Here is a 19,099-nt window from a genome sequence, read left to right as displayed (position 1 = left end):
GTGTTATGTCCGACTCGGACTGTCCATTCCATCATGTGAGGCCTTTCTAAATTGTATTCTGCAAGCTTTTTGAACGAGACGAAAAACAACGGGTCGTAAGGACTTCAGTCATAGTTTATGCAGTCAGGTATTCGAGAAGTCCCTCTAATTTAAGGTCTTCAATACTCCAGCGGGGTGAAATTTGTTCACCATGACAGCCAAGCACTCAGAAACGAACTACTTAGCCTACATGTCGTGTCGTCAACCACGCTGCAGTGTGCACCAAGGCGAAAACGGAAATACGACTCACTGTACTAGTAGCCCAGTGGCCCGTCATCCAGTGTACATATGAACGCCTACGACGTCGGTGAGCCACGGGGTCAGATGAAAACTACTCATACTCACATCAGAGTCGCCAACTATTAGAGTCTGGCAATAATAGCCAGTGCAGCAATCTTCCAAAGCGCAGGAGTAGGGACAATCACTGTCATCACGGACAGCCATAGATGTTGTCAACTTGAAAGCAGAAACAACGGCGAGGACGAAGGAGAGACGCATTGTTTATGAGATGTGATATGGGACTCCACAAACAGATCTGAAGGGAACGGTAGGAAGACAGCTTGCTTTTATGTCCTGAATAATGTTCTGTGCATAACCTGTCCACCTGAAATACTCCTTCAGACAAATGTCATTTGCATTGCCAACACATTGCCAGCAGACTTCAGGTTGTTGAACTTGCTCTTTGCCCGAAATTCTCCTGGCAGAAGAACACTTGGAAATATGTAATTCCAACCCGCTGTTGCATACGGCCGGCCGCCTACAATAAGTGACACGGCGATCCCTGGAGCTGGGGTCAGGGGTCACATGGATACTGAGAGAAATTCAGAGTCTCATCATTGGGGAACGCGAAACCGGATGTTGGGAGATCAGCAGCTGACTTAGGAGATCTAAATTCAAAAGAAGAGTGCTCCCCAGGTATATTGTTATTTTCGGAACGCACACTATGCGGTGGTGGTCTTGCTGGACCTGCTAGACCCCAACCACGTAGGTGATCGACAAAACCCCGAACCAAGTACTGCCAGGAAATTTGCATGCTCCTTTTGACAGCGACTACAAGTGTATATATCCCGGCCATTTCCATAGCTTAGTCAGCACGCAGAATTTCCAATATATCTGTCGTAGCTTCACCTTATCCTATATCGTGGCTCACCTGCTCAGGCCTCAGGCCTTGCTCGGCGCCGCGCTGTCTCTGGGCTACGAGCACCGTGACTCTGTACTCTGTTTTAACGGGTGGTCCATCAAGCCGGACTTCGACAAAATCTCTAGCCTTGAATACGCAATGGCCGCTCACCAAACCTCGCACACCCGAGTGAAGAGCTGTCAAATTTTGCCGAAATGGTGATCTCTCTAACCTCAGCTTCTACTACTAGTAGCTGAGTGGACCATACAACGACTGCGAGATGGATTGGGACTGATCGTTCGCTTGTAATGGACGCTGATGGTTCGAGCCGCCAGGTGGTGCGGGCACGATCTGACAGCGCTTTGTAACGCCACGCAGTGAATAATCCAGTGTATTTGATCTTGAAAATGCAATTAACGAATCCATCGAAGGTCGAACCGTGACTTACTGTCCACCATACACAAAGAAACATGATAGGTAAATCGAGACGGTGTAGTCGAGAACAAAAGATGAGCTCTCCTTGAAGTGTCACCATTTCTTTCACCTTGCTTCTAATACCTCTACTGTGTCTATCACAGCCTAACACATGTGAAGCTCCTCATCACCTATCGACACTGACCTCCCAACAAGCGAGTAAGTGGCAAGCTAGACAGACTGGGCGGAGTGAAACACCTATGGACTTACAGGGATCCAATCAAGCCGCATAAACTGGCAGCGAATGAATATTCTGCTGCGGCCGTTGAGGGGGACCCTGCTAATAACGTGTAGGTATCAACCAATTGGTACGGGACACTCGAAATCTGACTAGTATGTTTAGTCAAAGGACATAAACAGATCCTCACCAAATGTGACAAAGGCGTTTTAAAATCCTGGGCAACGTACGGCAATGCTTCGATGGAGTACGATGATGACTTCCTCATGCGGGCGATGACAATATCCTCTTACTTCGGGACGTGCACCGGTCATAGTCTCCTCGCAGGGCAGGTGGACCTCGCACGTTCCTTTCTGGAGTATTGGCGCAGGATTGAGAAGATTTTACCTCTGTCTATGTATTCTTCCATTAATAACGATCGCAGCTCGAACTCTGACACCATCATGGACTCCTGTGCTCAGCAACAATGTCTCCCATGTTCCGCTGCCACTTTGTAATCGTCCAACTCTTGCATTATGGATGCACGTCATTCTTGCAATCACATTTCTCGCTTCCTGTCAATCGCATCTCCAAGTGTTTGGGTTGGTCTCCGAAGGAGACGTTACGTCGTGAGCTGCGCTTTTTTCTTTGTTTGTTCTCCTTCAATCCTCTAGCTTATCGATTGAGCCCACGAAGATTTGTTTATCCTCCTGTCTCATTTACCGCGATTCCAGATATTTCCTATTACTACCCTCATGCATACAAATATCATCCCCTTTCCATCTCCTCATCAAATATTGATCTACTCTCTTCCCCCGACACATCTAATCTTCTCCCGCTTAGCACCTTCGCGCTATGTCACGTTTGGTAGTGGCAGAGTCTGCGGCCTCGCCCAGGGAACTCTTGCTGTCAAGACATTAGTGTTCATCACACATAACAAGCTGCACTGTCGGAATGACTGACGATGGGTTCAAGGTCTGGATGACAGAGATGTCGTCGCGTAGACAGTGACAAAGACCTCGCCCAGAGATGTCTTGCTGTTAACATGCTGCACTGATGGGACAGGTGATGGGGTCGAATCGTCGATAATGCTGTCAACACGTTAGTATTGATCGCACTCAACACACTACACTGACACAGCAGTGGTTTGTGCCCACGGTTTTGCCCAATAAGGGTCACGTTTGGGATTGGCCTGTAAGTGGCTAGGAATATATTCAGTGGACCTGTTTGGTGGCTGTCTGAGAAAGACATAGACATACGATCTTGGAGGAAGAGAACTAGCAGCAAGACTAGGGACGGACGACGCAATGACTGCAAGAGCGACAAGGGCAGCAAAGTGCATGATGGTCGATGAGGAGTAAAGTTGTAAAATCGGATGAGCATGTATAGACGTTGGGTGACTGAGGAGTTGGCAATTGAGGTGCATGGGTTTTTAAACAGGAGAAGACTGTGGGCGACGCGACATATTGTGCCTTGTTCGGCAGGCTGCACACATTTCGACGGTTAGATATACTCCTTGAAACTCACCTGTTACATTACTGCGTTGATAAGTCTGTCATCTCCTGTAATCTAGAATGATGATATAATAAAGCCATCGGACAAAAAGATGTGAATGAAAATTGGCACTTCGAAGATATCGGTGACCCAAACTTGAAGCAAAGACCGACACCGCTCCAAACAGTCCAGCACATTCCAAAGTACAGTTCGGTATTGCCTACCGCACAGAATGTTTGTAGGAAATCTCAACAATAAAATCGGTTTGCAGGATGTGCTGCGCGTCATGATATAAGGGGTTGGTGAGACGATGACCCTAGGGCATTACGCATATTACAGTATCTCAGATCTTCTGTCTCTTCAAATTGCTGAGCGCTGCCCTTCCGACACTACTGGCATGCAGGCATGAGATCTCACTTCTATTTGAGGGCTGCTGTTGGTCTCTGTAGCGTTCAGGTCTTCTACTTTCTTTTTAATAGGGCTCGCCCGACACATCTCCTTGGTCTTCGTTTGTCCTAACAAATGACCATTGCAAGGTGCCTTCCTGCATTCTTGTTCTGATGTTAACATAATTTGTTTGCCTCTTCCCACCGCGGCAGTTTCGAGGTCCTTGAGTATAATTAGGCAGTGAGTGGAATGGACAAACATAGTCATTTTTGGCTGCCTGGCAACATACGGTTTCAGCTGGTGCTATACCAGGGATGACTGGAACAAGGTCCTGGTGTGGAGTGCCGAAGGTCCCTGTGTGATTAGAGCCCTGGCTCGAGTACTTATTCTGGATCCCTGTTATTTCGGCTTCACGCACTCAGCTGGACGAAATGATGTGCGGATTTTCAAAACGGCTGAGCATTGGCCATCTCCAAGTTAAAGTTGAAGTTCCCTTAACATGAAAGGCGTCATGAGGATCGTTATTTCACGATTTGAAAATACTAAGTAGTATGTGAGCTGCGACGTGCGTACTTCGCTTCCAAGGGATCCCCACTGCTTTCTGCTGCACCTTCGATCATCCACTGTGCCATAATGTGCCGTCGCTGTTGAACATACAGGGCCCGCGTTGTATTTGTCGAATAGGAGAGATTATTTACAATATTAATATTTTCTGGTGGGGTTTCGCTGATAGCAAGTATACGTGGGAACAACTTGGATGGTTGCATTTTTGACCAGTCCCATCCATCATGGAAATTTTTTTGTTTTGCCACTGGATGGGTCATCTGCGCTACCGTACTTCCCTTCTCAGACGACGATGCGAGGCACGATGACCGACTTCGAGGCGATATTGAGGCTGGGTGGTTTCATAGGTGTTTAAAGAAGAGCAGTCAGCATCGGTCTCTGCTGCGGCGTGACCCTAGCCAGAATCCTTAACCCTTGAAGCTTTGAAGCCTTGGGTACCTTATCTTTATCGTGATATGATTCATGCGACACTTTTTATAGTCTCCCTCTGAAAACCTTGATGCACTCAATTTGCAGGCGACCGACTCTGATGGTGCAAGCTAGCCTTGATGCTATCCTACCCCTTTATCATCTGTAACTCAATCTCATTTACTTCGTTGTTTTCCGAGAGTCCATGGGTCCATGGCATACCCGCCAGTATCTCCAGTTTCAATACACAACCACGTCATCTTCCTGTGCATCGCATACAAATTTTACACCTCGACTCTCCCTCGCTTCACTTCTCGGATTTTATTATTATTATTAAGTCAGTAGAAGCAGCTGGCGTTACTCTTCGTACTCTCTTCGTCGACTGTTGAGGCAAGCTCTGCTCTTTTAAAGACGTGATCTTCCCTTCAAAGGTGTAAATTGCCATCGCCTCTGTGTCGGCAATTCATCTCCAGAAAAGAATGAAGAATAGTGTGTTGTACCATAGGGTGTACAAGTGAATAGGTCTGATTTGAGAATGTGGAAATACCTAGAAGAATTTCAATAGATCCTAGGAACTAATGGTACTTTGAAGTTTGAAGTAGCGAAGCAGCATTAAAAAATATTTATCGACAAGCCTCAGCGGGAGTCTTCATGAAGACGCGAAATACGCATCATGAAGGCCCGGACCTCGCAGCATTCCTTTCTGGAGTATTGGTGCAGGATTGAAATTATTCTACCTCTGTCTATATGTATTCTTCCATTAGTAACGATCGCATTTCGAATTCTGACACTATCATGGACTCCTGTGCTCAGCAACGTCTCCCATGCTCCGCCCCCACTTTGTAATCGTCCTACTCTTGCATTATGGGCGCACGTCATTCTTGCAATTACATTTCTCGCTTCCTGTCAATCGCATCTCCAAGTGTTTGGGTTGGTCCCCGAAGGAGACGTTCAACGTCGTGAGCTGCGCTTTTTTGTTTGTTTGTTCTCCTTCAATCCTCTAGCGAATCGATTGAGCTCACAAAGATTTGTTTATCCTCCTTTCTCATTAACCGCGATTCCAGACATTCCTATCACTACCCTCATGCATATAAATATCATCCCCTTTCCATCTCTTCAAATATTGATCTAGTCTCTTCCCCCGACACATCTAATCTTCCCCCGCTGAGCACCTTCGCGCTATCATACAAAGACGTTAGCATTCATACATAACATGCTGCACTAGCAGGATAACTGACAGTGGGTACGAGTTCTGGATATTGAGTTTCCGCAAGTCTCAGACAGTCTCAGACACGTCATCGAAGTAAGGCCAAACTCGGACTGGAGGGGACCGCTGGATGGAGTCGTCAGTATCACGTTTGGTAGTGGCAGAGTCTGCGGCCTTGCCCAGGGATCTCTTGCTGTCAAGACGTTAGTGTTCATCACACATAACAAGCTGCACTATCGGAATGACTGACGATGGGTTCAAGTTCTGGATGACGGAGATGTCGTCACGTTTGGGGTAGACAGCGATGAAGGCGTCGCCCGGAGATGTCTTGCTGTCAACATGCTGCACTGATGGGACAGGTGACGGGGTCGAGTAATCGATAATGCTGTCAACACGTTAGTCTCAACACACTGCACTGACAGAGTAGTGGTTTGCCGTTAGTGCCCACATAGGGTCGCGTTTGGGATTAGCCTGTAAATGGCTAGGAATATATTCAGTGGGCCTGTTTGGTGGCTGTCTGAGAAAGACATTGACATACGAGCTTTGAGGAAGAAGAGTAGCAGCAAGACCAGGGACGGCCGATGCACTGACTGCAAGAACGACAAGGGCAGCAAAGTGCATCATGGTCGATGAGGAGTAAAGTTTTCAAAATTGGATGAGCGTGTATAAAGGTTGGGTGACTGAGGAGTTGGCAATCGAGGTGCATGGGTTTTTAAACAGGAGAAGACTGTGGGCGACGCGACATATTGTGCCTTGTTTCGCAGGTTGGACACATTTCACCGGTTGGATATACTCCTTGAAACTCACCTGTTACATTACTGCGTTGATAAGTCTGTCATCTCCTGCAATCTAGAATGACGACATAATTAAGCCGTCGGACATAAAAACGTGAATGAAAATTGGCCCTTCGAAGACATCGATGACCCCAACTTGAAGCAAAGACCGACGCCGCTCCAAACAGTCCAGCGCATTCCAAAGTACAGTTCGGTATTGCCTACCGCACAGAATGTTTGTAGGAAATCTCAACAATCCAATCGGTTTGCAAGATGTGCTGCGCATCATGATATAAGGGGTTGGTGAGACAATAACCCTAGGCCATTATACTTCAGATGCATATTACAGCATCTCATATCCTGTCTCTTGCTGAGCGCTGCCCTTCCGGCAGTACCGTACAGGCATAAAATCTCACTTCCATTTGTGGGCTGCTGTTGGTCTCTGTAGCGTTCCCAGGTCTTCTGCTTTCTTTTTAATAGGGCTCGCCCGACACGTCTCCTTGGTCTTCGTTTGTCCTAACAAATGACCATTGCAAGGTGCTTTCTTGTTCCGATGTTGACATATTTTGTTTGCCCCTTCCCACCGCGGCAGTTTCGAGGTTTTTGAGTATAATTAGACAGTGAGTGGAATGGACAAACATAGTCATTTTTGGCTGCTTGGCAACATACGGTTTCAGTTGGTGCTATACCGGGGATGACTGGAACAAGGTCCTAGTGTGGAGTGCTGAAGGTCCCTGTGTGATTGGAGCCCTGGCTGAGTCATCTCCAGAAAAGAATGAAGACCAGTGCGTTGTACCATAGGGTATACGAGTGAATAGGTCTGGTTTGAGGATGTGGAAATAGCTAGAAGAATTTCAATTTCAGATCATAGGAACTAATGGTACTTTGAAGTAGCGAAGCAGCATTTGAAAAGATTTATCATTAAGCCTCAGCGGGAATCTTCATGAAAGACGCGAAATACGCATCAAGGCCCCCAACGTGATCCAGTGGCACGATGGCTCCAACATAGCCACCAGGACGAACAGCAACCAGAGCGCCCTCAGGTCCCACTCCGTAATACGAGTAACCTTCTCCCCTGAAGTTACCAGTGGGATCTGTGTCATCGATAAACACCCTAAGAGCATTTCGATCAATATTATCGTACTTCACACAATTGAGCAAGCACTCACTTTGACCAATGAGAGCGAAGAAGCGTAGGGAGCAGAAAGAAATTAAATGTGTCCTTCTGGCCTTTGCTGATTGTGGTGATGTCAAATCGTGAGTTCCCATGCGTCGCGTAACGGTTCAGAAAGCTCTCGGGTTTCTGCATGTCCGTGACCATCGACTCAACCCTCGCTTGTTGAAGCGGATCGTTGAATTCACCAGTAAAAACAAGTAATTTGAAGAGGAAGTCCGAAGGAAGAAGATCCTGGAGCTCGAATGGCCATGCGTCTGCTGCACGCATGAATTTGTATGGAGGGACACGTTTACCGAGGATGAGACCACTAGCCAGCTCCTGGTTTCTGTCAGTTACTGCAACTGAAGGGCGATAATGTATCCCAAGGCCACTGGTGAAGTCAGTCTGGAAAGTCCTGCAATCTCGCGAGATTAGTAAGAGGGCAAACTGTTGGTAGCATAATCTCACTTCAAGAAATGTTCGGGTGAAACCCCATCGTTGTTCTGCTCAGTTAGAGGCTTGCCACAGAAAAGGGTGGTCCACATTTTATCAAACGCGATCAGGTCTAATGCGAATTTACGGCGCTCCGATTCATACTATCGGCGGGGCGTGAGCAAGTAGTCCAACAGTTGCACAACTTGAAGAGCTTGCCGTTGACAAAAGGGGCATGTCTGCCCACCCGCGAACAACTAGGGCAATTTCCAAGCTGAGAAAACGATTTAGCTTGATCGTGATAACAGGAAACGAAGACATACCTAGATTGTGGCTATCGTTGATACTTGCATTCATCCCTTGTCCTGAAAGTTGCATTGTAACCAGACCGGGGAAGGGGCCAGATTTAAGACGCTTACCTGCTTTCGGAGAGTGTGTGTGGCAAGCATCGCCAGTGATAAATACTCGATTTTTGATGGAAAATTTTGAGGCTAGTAGATGGAGTTGGCAAGACTCCCTTAGAAGGCGCTCTCCAAGTCCATAGCTCTATGTCCAGCTTGTTAATACCGAGTCTTAGTCAATCAGCAAGGAAGCGTTTTCACCTGCAAAACTTCGATAGTGCGGGGTGAAAGTCCATCACCCTCACCAGTAGTTAGCTTTACAGCCCTAACAGGAAGTCGAGTTTAAAGTAGGAATGGAAGGGATCGACCCACTAACTTTTGATCGACAATCCGAACATTCACTCTCGCATTTGCCAGAGCATTCGCGCACATGAGCCCAGCAGGGCCAGCACCAATAATGAGAACGTCGACTTCAGAGTGGCGTACGAACGGAGCAGGCATTGCGAAATAACTACAGCTTAGCAATGGGGAGGAGTGTGTCTTGATACAGGGGGTAAAGGCTAATCATCAACAACCAACACAAATGTCGAATGCGGTTCTTTCAGACGGTGGCAAAGCGGAAAAAAAACAGTTTTACAGACCGCTTCTGCGTATTGATGGATTGTTCCCTCATGTTGAGGTATTGCCTCCGGGTCAGCGAAGTCGAATACCGTGAACAGCACGGGAGCTCGTCATCGTTAAATGTGATTTGCCAGACAAAAAAAACGGATGAGAAAAATAACAACAGATAGCAAAGGGGCTTTGCACAGAAATACAAACAAACACATCACACGAATACTACGATTGCCTTTTTTAGAATCACCACTTAGCAAGTCCCCATCATGGTTTTTGCCAAATGATATATCACTCACTACGGGCGCTACTTTTCGTCTCAGACGACGATGCGAGGTCTGTGCATGATGACCGACCTCGAGGCAATGTTGAGACTGAGCTTCTTAGACGTTCAAAGGAGAATAGTCACAACCCCTAGTTCTACACAGTGCACCATCCTATGGTATGTTGAAAAATTTAACCCACCAGCGGTACCTTACCTCAATCGTGTTAATTTATTCATGCAACGCTTTCGTGATCTTTCCCTGCGAACACCTTGGCGCGTTCAATTACATGCGACTCCATTAATAGTGACTATGTGCTGCTCAAACGTCGGAAAAAAGTGCGCGACCTTATCTTCATTTGAATCCTTTCACATTAACCACAATATGGATACATAGTGATGATACCGAGAAGAAGATCGATAGCTTTGAGGCTAGTAAGGATTTTTGCTCCATTTTAGCGGACCCTTCCGAGGCATCGCGGTTTGAAAATGAAACAGACATCTATGATAACAGCATTGCAAACCTTTATGATGTATCTTCGGACCCGAACTAAAACTCTACCTAGCCAGGGAGTTCGCTAGTACAGGTATCATTATATCTGTTCAGGTACCGCTTTCGTCAGAGGAAGTCCACTGGGTCTCTGGTTTGGGCACTCCTTCATGGGCATAGTCTGTTACTTCGGCAGGAAAAATGGGTGCGATATCTCCCTCATAAGAAGGGTTTAGCAGGATATGCGACTCGATATGTCGACCCTGCCTTCGGCTTCACCCTTGGGTGGAATTATGTGTTCAAGTCCTTTATTCAGACTACGAAGAATGTTAAAGCGGTGGATGTCGTGGTATCGGACCTTATGTGAGTGTACCGATTGAAGCTTGAGCGGGTGGGTGCATCTTATGACAATTCGATTATGCAGATGACCTAATCCTAGCTTCAGTGATTTACATTGCACTGAGTACGACGTCTGTCTGATCGGGTTGTACTAGCTCAGCTAACGCATCTTACATCAGTCTTCCTCATCAACTTGTTGGGCATTTGCGTCTTTGGCGAATTCGAATTCTGGTTCTGCAGCATCAAAGTCGTCGCTTTAGTCGGTCTCTCATCTTGACCTCGGTGGTAATCTCCAGGGTTTTGCAGGATATGCGACTTGGTATGTCGATCCTGCTTTCGGTTTTGCCCTTGGGTGGAATTATGTATTCGAGTTCTTTATTCAGACTACGAAGAATGTTGAAGCGGTGAGCGCTGTGGTGTAGTATTGGTCTTCAAGTGTGCTTGGGTGGGTGCATCTTTTGATAATTCAATTATGCAGATAACCTGATCCTGGTTTCAGTGGTTTACGTTGCGCTGAGTACGACGTCTGTCCGATCGGGTCGTACTAGCCCAGCTAACGCGTCTTACATCAGTCTTCCTCATCAACTTGTTGGGCATTCGCGTCTTTGGCGAATTCAAATTCTGATTCTGCAGCATCAAAGACGTCCCTTTAGTTGGTCTCATCTTGAAGGGACTCATTATCGACCTCAGTGGTAATGTCCAACACGATCGCATTGGCTTCAGATAGTGGAGAGCACCCTACCGACCCCTCCGTAAATCTCTTCTTGGTGAAGTACATGACTCTCGCGTCGCTCACTTTCTTGGATTCTGGAGCAACCTTACCACAGCTTTGTTTTCGTACATCGATATAGAATTGATTGGCATGATCATAGGCGAAACAGAAAATCCGAGGAGAAATGTGCCAAGGGCTGTGCGACTCTGGAATCTAACATCCCATTGATTAGCGACAACCATTGTCGGTATCAAAGTCCTGAACCATATCATCAACGCCGTGTTGTTAATTTTTGTACTCAGTTTGTTAAACTCAGACCTCTATCGGCTCCAGGACGCTCTACGGCCTCGCTGTGGAACGCAAGGCACCTCGCATATTCGCCAGGGTCGACCGCGCTGGGGTTCCTCGGCCTTCGCTCATTCTGAACACTTTGGTCTGCTTCTTGACATTCCTTAATGCAACCTCGTTGAGTTCTGTCGGTAATGAATTTCGTCTGTTCATCGCTTGTAAAATATTGATCTTGTTCGGTAGCGTTCGGCTGCTTCTCAAGCTTTATTGCAAGCTTTGACACTATTACGTGGATGTGTATATTTTATACTCACACGTATGTTGCTCTGCTGAGCTACTCGGAGTTGTCGTTTTCTGATTTAATTACTTTCAACGCCTTCATGTGCGCGTTGAAAGCTCAAAGAATAAATTAAAACATTTTCCCTTACAAGGCACCCTTCCAGCCATACACTGGTTTGCCTTGATTATCACAGACATCATGCTCTTTTTCAACGGTAGCAACTATCTGAGCCTATCTGTAGAATTGACGCTAATCACATCAAACAGTTTCAGCGCTCTTCTGTCTTTTGTATCGTCATGATTTATCACGTCAGTGGCCATCGTGATCGTGATCTCCCGGAATACTAATTACAGTCCAGATCTTACATCGTCATCCGATCTTTTTTTCCGAATACTAGTTTACTGCCGCACTTCAACAATCCCCGCTACTAGTAGCGAAGCTAGAAAACGTGGAATTGATCTTGAAGAACGAACCTTGCTCGGGAAAGCCCAGAGGTCCATGTTCTTGATTACAGAGAATTTGGGATGCACTCTGAACGGTCTCCGGTACCACTGAAACAGCAAGTCTTCCCAGCTCCGAGTCTCCAAAAAGGCATCCATAAAACAAAGTTTTCGCCTCCATGTGTTATTGACACGCCAAAGCCTCAAATTAGTGCACATTTGGTTATCACGAGTCCCGTATTTACTTCGGTTTGTATTGAGTGCGAGATAAGATATAACCTACTTGTGAACGTTAAGGTTTGCGCGGCGTTTCATGTCGTTCAGGGGCTCAAATGAGGTCCTATGTCGCGAAGGGCGGTTCGCGCGCGGGAAAAAAGTCATTGGCTCAATCCCGGCGCTGTGCTGATTTCCGGCCTGAAACACGGGACAGGGAGATAGTGGAATGTATGCGTGGCTTCTTGCTTCCAATCATGCGTCGTGATGGGGCCACATGGCCCATCCGCATCAATCTTTTACTACTAATTTGGGTATTTGGGCGCCCAAACGGTGTCTCCTTGGGCTGGTGGCGCCGGATGCCGCTGCCAATCGCTGAACTTTGTGAGGGATCATTCTGATTGCCCTTGATATGCCTTCCTTGGATTTGATACTGGGGCCCGGGGAACGTGCATACAGCTAAATGCATACATGGCATGAAACAGGAGTAAAGAATAGACACGGCGAATTTATCATAATGTTCCTAGTAGGCGACATGCCTGAATGAGAGTATAAGTGACCCTATTCTCTTTGGAACCTCCTTTTGCGTAGCCCTCAGGGTCGACGGGTGTCTCGGAACCTGATTTTTTATGGAGCAGGGGTCGCGGCGCCTGTTAGGCTTGTTTGTGTCTTCGCTGCCAATCGCCTCCTCCTTACGGCCATGGAGTAGGCGTGCGGATCGAAAGCGTCCACATAGAGGCGCCTGCCAACTTCTTTTCTGATAACGTCTTCAATCTTCCCCATGAAAACTTTGTTTTGCCCAAGGCGGATGTAAACCACAGACGACAAAAGGCTACGATCTCCGGCGGACAATGACATTCCAATACCTCTCGCCTGGTTCAGGAAGTTGGAAGGATATTTAGCTTCTCGGGCACATCGACATGCAGGCGAAAATTCGTAGTCTTCCATGATCTCTGGGGACCAGGTCGTAAGTCCACACATGGGAATCTGATTGAGCAAATTTTGGTTCAGCGCGGCAGCTCCAACGCCATCCAATTGGTTCAATTCATCCCACTGAAGGGTATCGGCTGGAAGTCAGCAATTTCCGAACGGCGGGAGCGAATTGCTCCTTACATCCCGGATGTCAGTTACTAGCAAAGAAGTGTTCAAAGAGTTTTGGCGGATGTAATTGATGCATGATTGGATCGTCTTGATGCCAGGGTGGCCGGGAGTAATTGGGTGTTCGACTTCGCCTACATCTTTCTTTTCGAACCATGTCATGATCTGACAGAAGAAGTAATTTTGAGCGGTGGATTAATTGCATGTGATGCCGAGGTACTTACTGGAGCGACATTCATACTCAGCATAGTCGCCCCAGCTTCGATACAGGCGCAAGCATGTGCAAGGGAGGTCACCATTGAGAGATGTATACCTATTGAGTATTGCTTAGTGAGTTCGCGTGCGGCACGGATACCCTCCTCTGTCGCTGGCAGCTAAGGACGGTCAAAGGAAGGCTGTACACATGGCTGGAAGCACATTACCGTGATGACAACTCTCCATCGTCGGACATCAGCACGGTCAAAAAGGTCAACGAGGGCGCGGGCTTCGTCCACCATGGCAGCCTTGCAGTCGTGCAACCGCGAATTTATGAAAATCACCACAGGGCCCTTGACGGCACCTAACATGGCCAGACCGAGTTCAAAAAGCTGTAAGACTGTCAGTGAGCCTTCACGCAGGGTAGAAGTCTAACCCACGAATTGTCGAAGCACGAGCCTCACATATAACGTTCTTGGACCTTGTCTATTATATGATCGCTGAGGAACGTGCCAGAAATATAGGTAACCAAATACTAACGGAAATTTTTCGAGCACTTTCTTAGTGGCGACCCAGACATGATAACGGATGCCAACCGTATCTATCAGGTCACTGACATTCTTCGGGGTGAGCAAGCAACCCCAAACGCCACGAAGATACAATGCTGGCCACAACTTCAGTCAATCACATCCTGTAACACAGCAAGGGGGACACACCCATGATATCAGCTGTATCGCCGTAGATCGGTACATCCTTGTAAGGAAACGAGGGAACAACCCCCATTTCCTTTGCCTCGTTGGAAGAGGGCTCAGGTAGGGCCTCGTAGTGAGTGCTCATCCACAGGTCTAACTTAACCTTGTCTTCCCTCGAGATCGGGTAAGTTCCCTGCCAGTGGTATTTGGTCCGACGGGGTGTTTGCGGATGGTACACACATTCACCGGTAGTTGCGCTAGGGACGGTCATTTTGTGAGATAGGTAACGTTCCCTGCATCCCCGACCAGCTTTTTAAACCAGCCCCGGGCCAACGTCCACAAAACGCTGCGGACAGACCACTGTGGCTCATTGTCGTACTGGCGGGTTCGATGCTTTGACAACATTCACAAATGGCATTATGATGCCTGTACACAGTGGTTCATTGCCCATATGTCTGAAACGCGTCAAAGGGAGATAAAGAGAAGGCACCATCCGTTTCATTCTCGAGCTGCGCAGACACGTTCTGACAGATTTGAATGGCTTTGACACGTTTTGTTGGCTCGGTGATATATTCTTCGGATCATCATTAACCGATCATCGAAGGCAATAGCCAACCGCAGTATCAACGATTAAAAATTAACACTGGCGTGGGCGTAGGACTCCTCAGAAATGGGGTGCTGCATGCCATGGTCACCGTCGACCCCAGAGTATGACTATCAGCTATCAGTACACGGAGCTGTAAGCCAATCGTTTCGTGGGTCGAAAAGCTCCGCTAAAACTGCTAGTTGCAGGTAGTAGCGACGCGCGGCCGGCGAAGGGTATGTCGCTTTAACCGGAGAAGGGCCTCGAATCGGCGTTAGTCCGAGTCCAGAACCTGATGTCTTCATCAATCATCAATCATGGGACCCAGCGAATCCGATGCACGTCCAAAGGAAGCCCGAAGCTCGAGTCGAGCTGTTCGCAGAGTCCGTAGATGAAGAGGGCAGTGATTTTTAGAGGTAAAGGGGTCTCGAATTATGCCCGAGCGAGTATCCGTTTCCATCAGAATGTTCACCGCCTTGATTGTTCTAGTGTGTATTTGGCGCTTGGGATAATATGAATATTTAAAAATTGCTATGGACGGCAACGTGAAGAGATGCTGTGGAGCGCCCGGGGTGGTCAGCTCTTGCCAACTCGAACGAGAGCTTTGAAGTTCGCTGAGCTTTTGGAACAGGTGTACGAAAGGATATACGTAACAGTCATCGAAGAATCTGGCAGATCATTTGAAACAGCCGCGAAGACCAAATTGACGGGGTTACCAAAACCGCATCAACGCTCAGTTTGATCGAAGCGATGCAAAATTGATAGGGACCGTAGGTACTAGTCCAACAATAATACCCATAACACCCCTACTTAGATTACAATAAGTATCAAGTATTATACAATTCATGCACATATATCCACTAGAATGCGTTATAACTTTTTACAGTGGCGAAGCTAAGTATTAGAAGTAGTAGGTTGTCGTAGACTCTAGAATGACAAAGAAAAAAATAGCGATGCGGCAAAGAGAGCTAGTCGAAATGCAGCGAGACAATGATAGCAATAGAGCGGGGGGTATCATCTAAACCGATCAATGGAGAAGAAGAGAACAATCGCATTTCGGTTCTACCGATGAACCTGGGCGCGCTCGGCCGAATAAGCATGCCAGTTATCCACTTCAGCTTCTGGTACGGTTTGGGCAAATGGAGGGAGGGTGGTGTGATAATGGTTGGAGGGCCCATTATGATTATGATGGTTTGATGACTGTAAAAACAAGTCAACGGACGGATGCGAGATTGATTCCGTACAACTTACGCTGTAATGATCGTCCTCAACCTTGACGGATCCGTAATGATTGGAATGGTAGCTGCTGGGAAGCGGGTGATGCGATAATGAACTTGGACGACTGTTAACCGGGGAATGCGATGAGTGTTGCATTTGGGAAGGCTGCTGGTGGGTGAAACAGAAAACAAATGGTCACTAGGATCCAGAGAGTTCTCATAGAGAATGGAGGACATTACGTCACTCGCGCAAGGAAAAAGCACTCGCCGAAAAGGAGGACTTGAAGTTGAACTTGATCCGGACGGGGTATGAGGAATATGATGAAAAGCGGGAGCATGCAAATTAAAGAGCGAGGAGGAGTTGCCTGAAACACCGCCATGACCAGATGTGCCATTGTGGGAGGGTATATTGCCATACTGGTGATGGGAAATTGGCTGCGGAATGGTAAGTGGAGGGGGACGATCACCATGAGGGGCGTCTTGCGGCTAGGTAAAAGGCGTTGTCAGACTATTAATGGTGTGTTGAGGTAGAGTAACAACGCACCATGTAGAGGTCATCCATTTTCCGTTTCTTGAAGTCGCGGGTCACAGTTACGATTGTCATGGAAGTTGGACATGGAGTGTCGACGATAGTCAGAGGATAAATGGCCAGCTCGATGGTCAGCTTCCAAGAGACGTCTCATTTCTTCATTTTCTTTCTGCAAGCGGGTGTTTTCTTGCTCGAGTTCACGAATCTTGACCAAGGGTGGGGGTAAAGCCGCCACTTGGTCTGGAGTGAAGCCCAAAGCGGTTTGTAGTTTGGTGACAGTCTGCTCAAGCTGAAAAAAAGGAAAAAGTTAGAAAACGCGGTATGTTCGCGTGGTAAAGCGCGAGAGTACTGACCTGCTCAATGTAAGCCTTTCGCTTTGCACGATGGCGAGCTTGAGCTTTAGCATTACGGCTGCGCTCTGGACGATCGGGTTGTGACGAGACAGATTCAGCAGCGGAGTGCGCCATCGAGGACATGTAACGTTATAACGTAAACTATGAGAGAGGAAGGATAGTTCGGGGTTGTAAAAAAAAAGATTGGACGGTTATTATAGTTGGCGTACGTTGAAAGGACTCCACTCAGACGCCCAAGGGTGCATCGCAACTATTCCAAAAGAATTCAGTGCCTCGGATTCCGAATTATTCGCTTTGAAAAGTCAGCCGACATGTCTTCAATGCGACCCTGGTGGCAAGCTTGATTCCTTGCAATCTTGAATCAAATCTTAAACGAACCTTCTCATAGTCTTTGAATGTAATGCAAGGCAACGCAAAGACAGTCACGGAAATCCTTTGATCAATTATTTCACTTTCACCGGGGGGTAGTCCAACCTAGTACTGCAACTTACCTTCCTTCTGTTGAAAGATAATAATTTTTCACAAGAGAGTTTCCCCGTCGCGGCAATTTGCGGTTGTTCCATCAGGCTAATGCCGCTGTGCCTTAGGGATGCGTTCGTGTGTTGATCCCCGATCAACAAAAAATATAATATAATCTACTTCCGCGTGTTCAAAAAATGCCCATTTCAATCTACTCAAATTTTAAACTCAGAACTCCGCGATACTCCGCCACGTCTCCACATCTTTCGTTATTGCGAAGTGTTCGCTGAGATCATCGAGTATCATAGCGTACGTGCAAAAAACTAAAAATCTTTGTACAAGCAGGGCGAACCCAACCCTCGGATATCCACGGATCTGCTTCGCACATGTCACCTGAACCCGACATTCAGGGACCCCGTATTGCTCCGTCTATCATAAAATCGAAGCTCTCCTCAATACATGCAATATTATGTCTAGTATTTCTCTTCCCCACAAGTCAAACTCAAATTGCACACTTGACAGTTATCGGCCAAGTACCACCTGCCAAAACAATTGAGCGGTTATCAACTTCCGCTCTATGGGAAATGCTGAGGTGCCAATCACCTGCCACCTCGGCTAAATATCGGTACACAATTAATCGAAAATTCTTAGCCAAGGAACATAACCGAACAGGTATCTTTCGGTGAGATCCGGTTCCGACCGTCCTCCTCTAGTCCATGTACTAGTTCTATTCTTTTTGACAAGGTAACTAAGCCGTTCACAACAAAAAACGCGACAGTCTGCCAGTATCACACCTCCGTGATTGACGGAGCCTATATACCCATCGCAATAAAGTATCTGGTACTAACCATATCCTGAACCCCACCAATTCAATCGGCAAACCCCGTCCAAAAGTCCTCCCACGCGAAGGCTGTGCAAGTCTCTTCACGCCAAACTTCTCTCCGATCCAAGCCTCTGGTGATCTTCATTTATTAGCCAACCTAGGTATGTCTGCCGCATTAATGTCCTGCATTTGTACGTAATGATACTCCCATCCAACGCCTCATAGTCGCGTTCGAGGGTCCCTCCAATATATACCCAGCCGCTGGGTATCTCAGGTTCAACCTAATAATAATCGCCGCGAAGCCCTAACAATCGTACACACGGACCCATTTTGCGACTGGCACCACTGCTCGAGCGCTTTGCATCCCTGCGGTTCGGAATATCCAATATAGGCATCTAAGACCCGAAGGGCGAGCAGCTCGCCCATTCAACCCCCATACATAATATCTAATGCGGTTCCAAATATGATAGGCGCAAGGCGTGGAACATTCCACAATACGATATGGGGTCGCGCCTCGGTGGCCTGTGGCCGACCATCCTCCTTCCTCATTCGAGCTTCGTCGATTTATTTCTGGCCCCTCACTAAAGCTCACGCTAATTGATCGAGGCCGCCTGGCCTTCGCCATGTACATCATTGCATATTGCGATACCCAGGATGGTATACTTCCAAGATATCATGATATTCACATCCTGTAACACCGGACAATTTGGCTGCCACACCTCCGTTTGTGGTAGCATTAATCTTCACAATCCTGAGCTCTCGGATGTCGCGATCACCGGCAATTAAGCTATCTCGGGACTATCCTCTAGCCTCATGGAAAGCTCAAGGCATATCTAAGCGAGATGATGAAGTTTTACTTCCAAGATTTGCACGGGAAGAGGTATCAGGCTGAACTTCTCACTAGAGGTCAAAGAAGTAAATACTATTTGACTTCGGGACAATGTTTCTCCCAGCCTAGAGAA

The 19,099-nt window shown here is 47.3% G+C and overlaps 7 protein-coding genes across 7 annotated transcripts; all 7 read right to left on the bottom strand.

The window, feature by feature from the left end:
- Positions 1-639: 639 nt before the first annotated feature.
- Positions 640-2,125, bottom strand: DFJ58DRAFT_915140 (uncharacterized protein; the record flags this gene model as incomplete). Its single annotated transcript, XM_041395425.1, has 8 exons — positions 640-820; positions 844-926; positions 980-1,008; positions 1,190-1,257; positions 1,331-1,606; positions 1,779-1,804; positions 1,844-1,959; positions 2,042-2,125. The coding sequence occupies 8 exons, from the start codon at positions 2,123-2,125 to the stop codon at positions 657-659; spliced, it is 846 nt and encodes a 281-aa protein (XP_041241960.1). The 3' UTR covers positions 640-656.
- Positions 2,126-2,760: 635 nt separating this feature from the next.
- Positions 2,761-3,132, bottom strand: DFJ58DRAFT_730045 (uncharacterized protein; the record flags this gene model as incomplete). Its single annotated transcript, XM_041385822.1, has 3 exons — positions 2,761-2,881; positions 2,927-2,992; positions 3,050-3,132. 3 exons carry the CDS (start codon positions 3,130-3,132, stop codon positions 2,761-2,763), a joined length of 270 nt encoding a protein of 89 aa, XP_041241959.1.
- Positions 3,133-5,348: 2,216 nt separating this feature from the next.
- DFJ58DRAFT_797178 (uncharacterized protein) lies at positions 5,349-6,644 on the bottom strand. The gene is given in 4 exon segments (XM_041390624.1): positions 5,349-5,876; positions 5,936-6,039; positions 6,138-6,251; positions 6,271-6,644. 4 exon segments carry the CDS (start codon positions 6,472-6,474, stop codon positions 5,846-5,848), a joined length of 453 nt encoding a protein of 150 aa, XP_041241958.1. The 5' UTR covers positions 6,475-6,644; the 3' UTR covers positions 5,349-5,845.
- A 900-nt stretch (positions 6,645-7,544) lies between these two features.
- Positions 7,545-8,706, bottom strand: DFJ58DRAFT_663099 (thioredoxin-like protein; the record flags this gene model as incomplete). Its single annotated transcript, XM_041382334.1, has 6 exons — positions 7,545-7,737; positions 7,793-8,194; positions 8,248-8,375; positions 8,407-8,485; positions 8,531-8,576; positions 8,631-8,706. Coding segments are annotated over 6 exons (924 nt in total), but the record flags the coding sequence as incomplete, so codon positions are not given.
- Positions 8,707-10,904: 2,198 nt separating this feature from the next.
- DFJ58DRAFT_843074 (uncharacterized protein) lies at positions 10,905-12,194 on the bottom strand (the record flags this gene model as incomplete). The annotated part of the gene is made up of 5 exons (XM_041392910.1): positions 10,905-11,173; positions 11,286-11,537; positions 11,570-11,589; positions 11,684-11,766; positions 12,009-12,194. The coding sequence occupies 5 exons, from the start codon at positions 12,192-12,194 to the stop codon at positions 10,905-10,907; spliced, it is 810 nt and encodes a 269-aa protein (XP_041241956.1).
- Positions 12,195-12,815: 621 nt separating this feature from the next.
- Positions 12,816-14,775, bottom strand: DFJ58DRAFT_891247 (uncharacterized protein; the record flags this gene model as incomplete). The annotated part of the gene is made up of 7 exons (XM_041394750.1): positions 14,198-14,775; positions 14,022-14,145; positions 13,922-13,967; positions 13,709-13,873; positions 13,511-13,660; positions 13,302-13,451; positions 12,816-13,241 (listed from the first exon to the last, which is right to left on the bottom strand). Exons 1-7 carry the CDS (start codon positions 14,442-14,444, stop codon positions 12,816-12,818), a joined length of 1,308 nt encoding a protein of 435 aa, XP_041241955.1. The 5' UTR covers positions 14,445-14,775.
- Positions 14,776-15,531: 756 nt separating this feature from the next.
- Positions 15,532-17,351, bottom strand: DFJ58DRAFT_797167 (uncharacterized protein). The gene is made up of 6 exons (XM_041390623.1): positions 17,234-17,351; positions 16,856-17,183; positions 16,563-16,791; positions 16,238-16,452; positions 16,008-16,142; positions 15,532-15,956 (listed from the first exon to the last, which is right to left on the bottom strand). Exons 2-6 carry the CDS (start codon positions 16,976-16,978, stop codon positions 15,819-15,821), a joined length of 840 nt encoding a protein of 279 aa, XP_041241954.1. The 5' UTR covers positions 16,979-17,183; positions 17,234-17,351; the 3' UTR covers positions 15,532-15,818.
- Positions 17,352-19,099: the final 1,748 nt, after the last annotated feature.

Source organism: Suillus subalutaceus, assembly GCF_016647625.1.
Source record: "Suillus subalutaceus strain FC151 chromosome Unknown DFJ58scaffold_82, whole genome shotgun sequence".
Lineage (NCBI taxonomy): Eukaryota > Fungi > Basidiomycota > Agaricomycetes > Boletales > Suillaceae > Suillus > Suillus subalutaceus.
This window is presented reverse-complemented; position numbering and strand designations above follow the sequence as displayed.

Coding starts and splice junctions, on each gene's coding strand:
- DFJ58DRAFT_797178 (XM_041390624.1), bottom strand. CDS start 6,474: ATGATGCACTTTGCTGCCCTTGTCGTTCTTGCAGTCAGTGCATCGGCC. Junction 6,040..6,137: donor CATCGCTGTCTACCCCAAAC/GTGACGACATCT, acceptor CTTGACAGCAAG/AGATCCCTGGGCAAGGCCGC. Junction 5,877..5,935: donor TGGCCTTACTTCGATGACGT/GTCTGAGACTGT, acceptor ACCCACTGTCAG/TTATCCTGCTAGTGCAGCAT.
- DFJ58DRAFT_797167 (XM_041390623.1), bottom strand. CDS start 16,978: ATGTCCTCGATGGCGCACTCCGCTGCTGAATCTGTCTCGTCACAACCC. Junction 16,143..16,237: donor CAAGTCCTCCTTTTCGGCGA/GTGCTTTTTCCT, acceptor TTCACCCACCAG/CAGCCTTCCCAAATGCAACA. Junction 15,957..16,007: donor TTGAGGACGATCATTACAGC/GTAAGTTGTACG, acceptor TTGTTTTTACAG/TCATCAAACCATCATAATCA.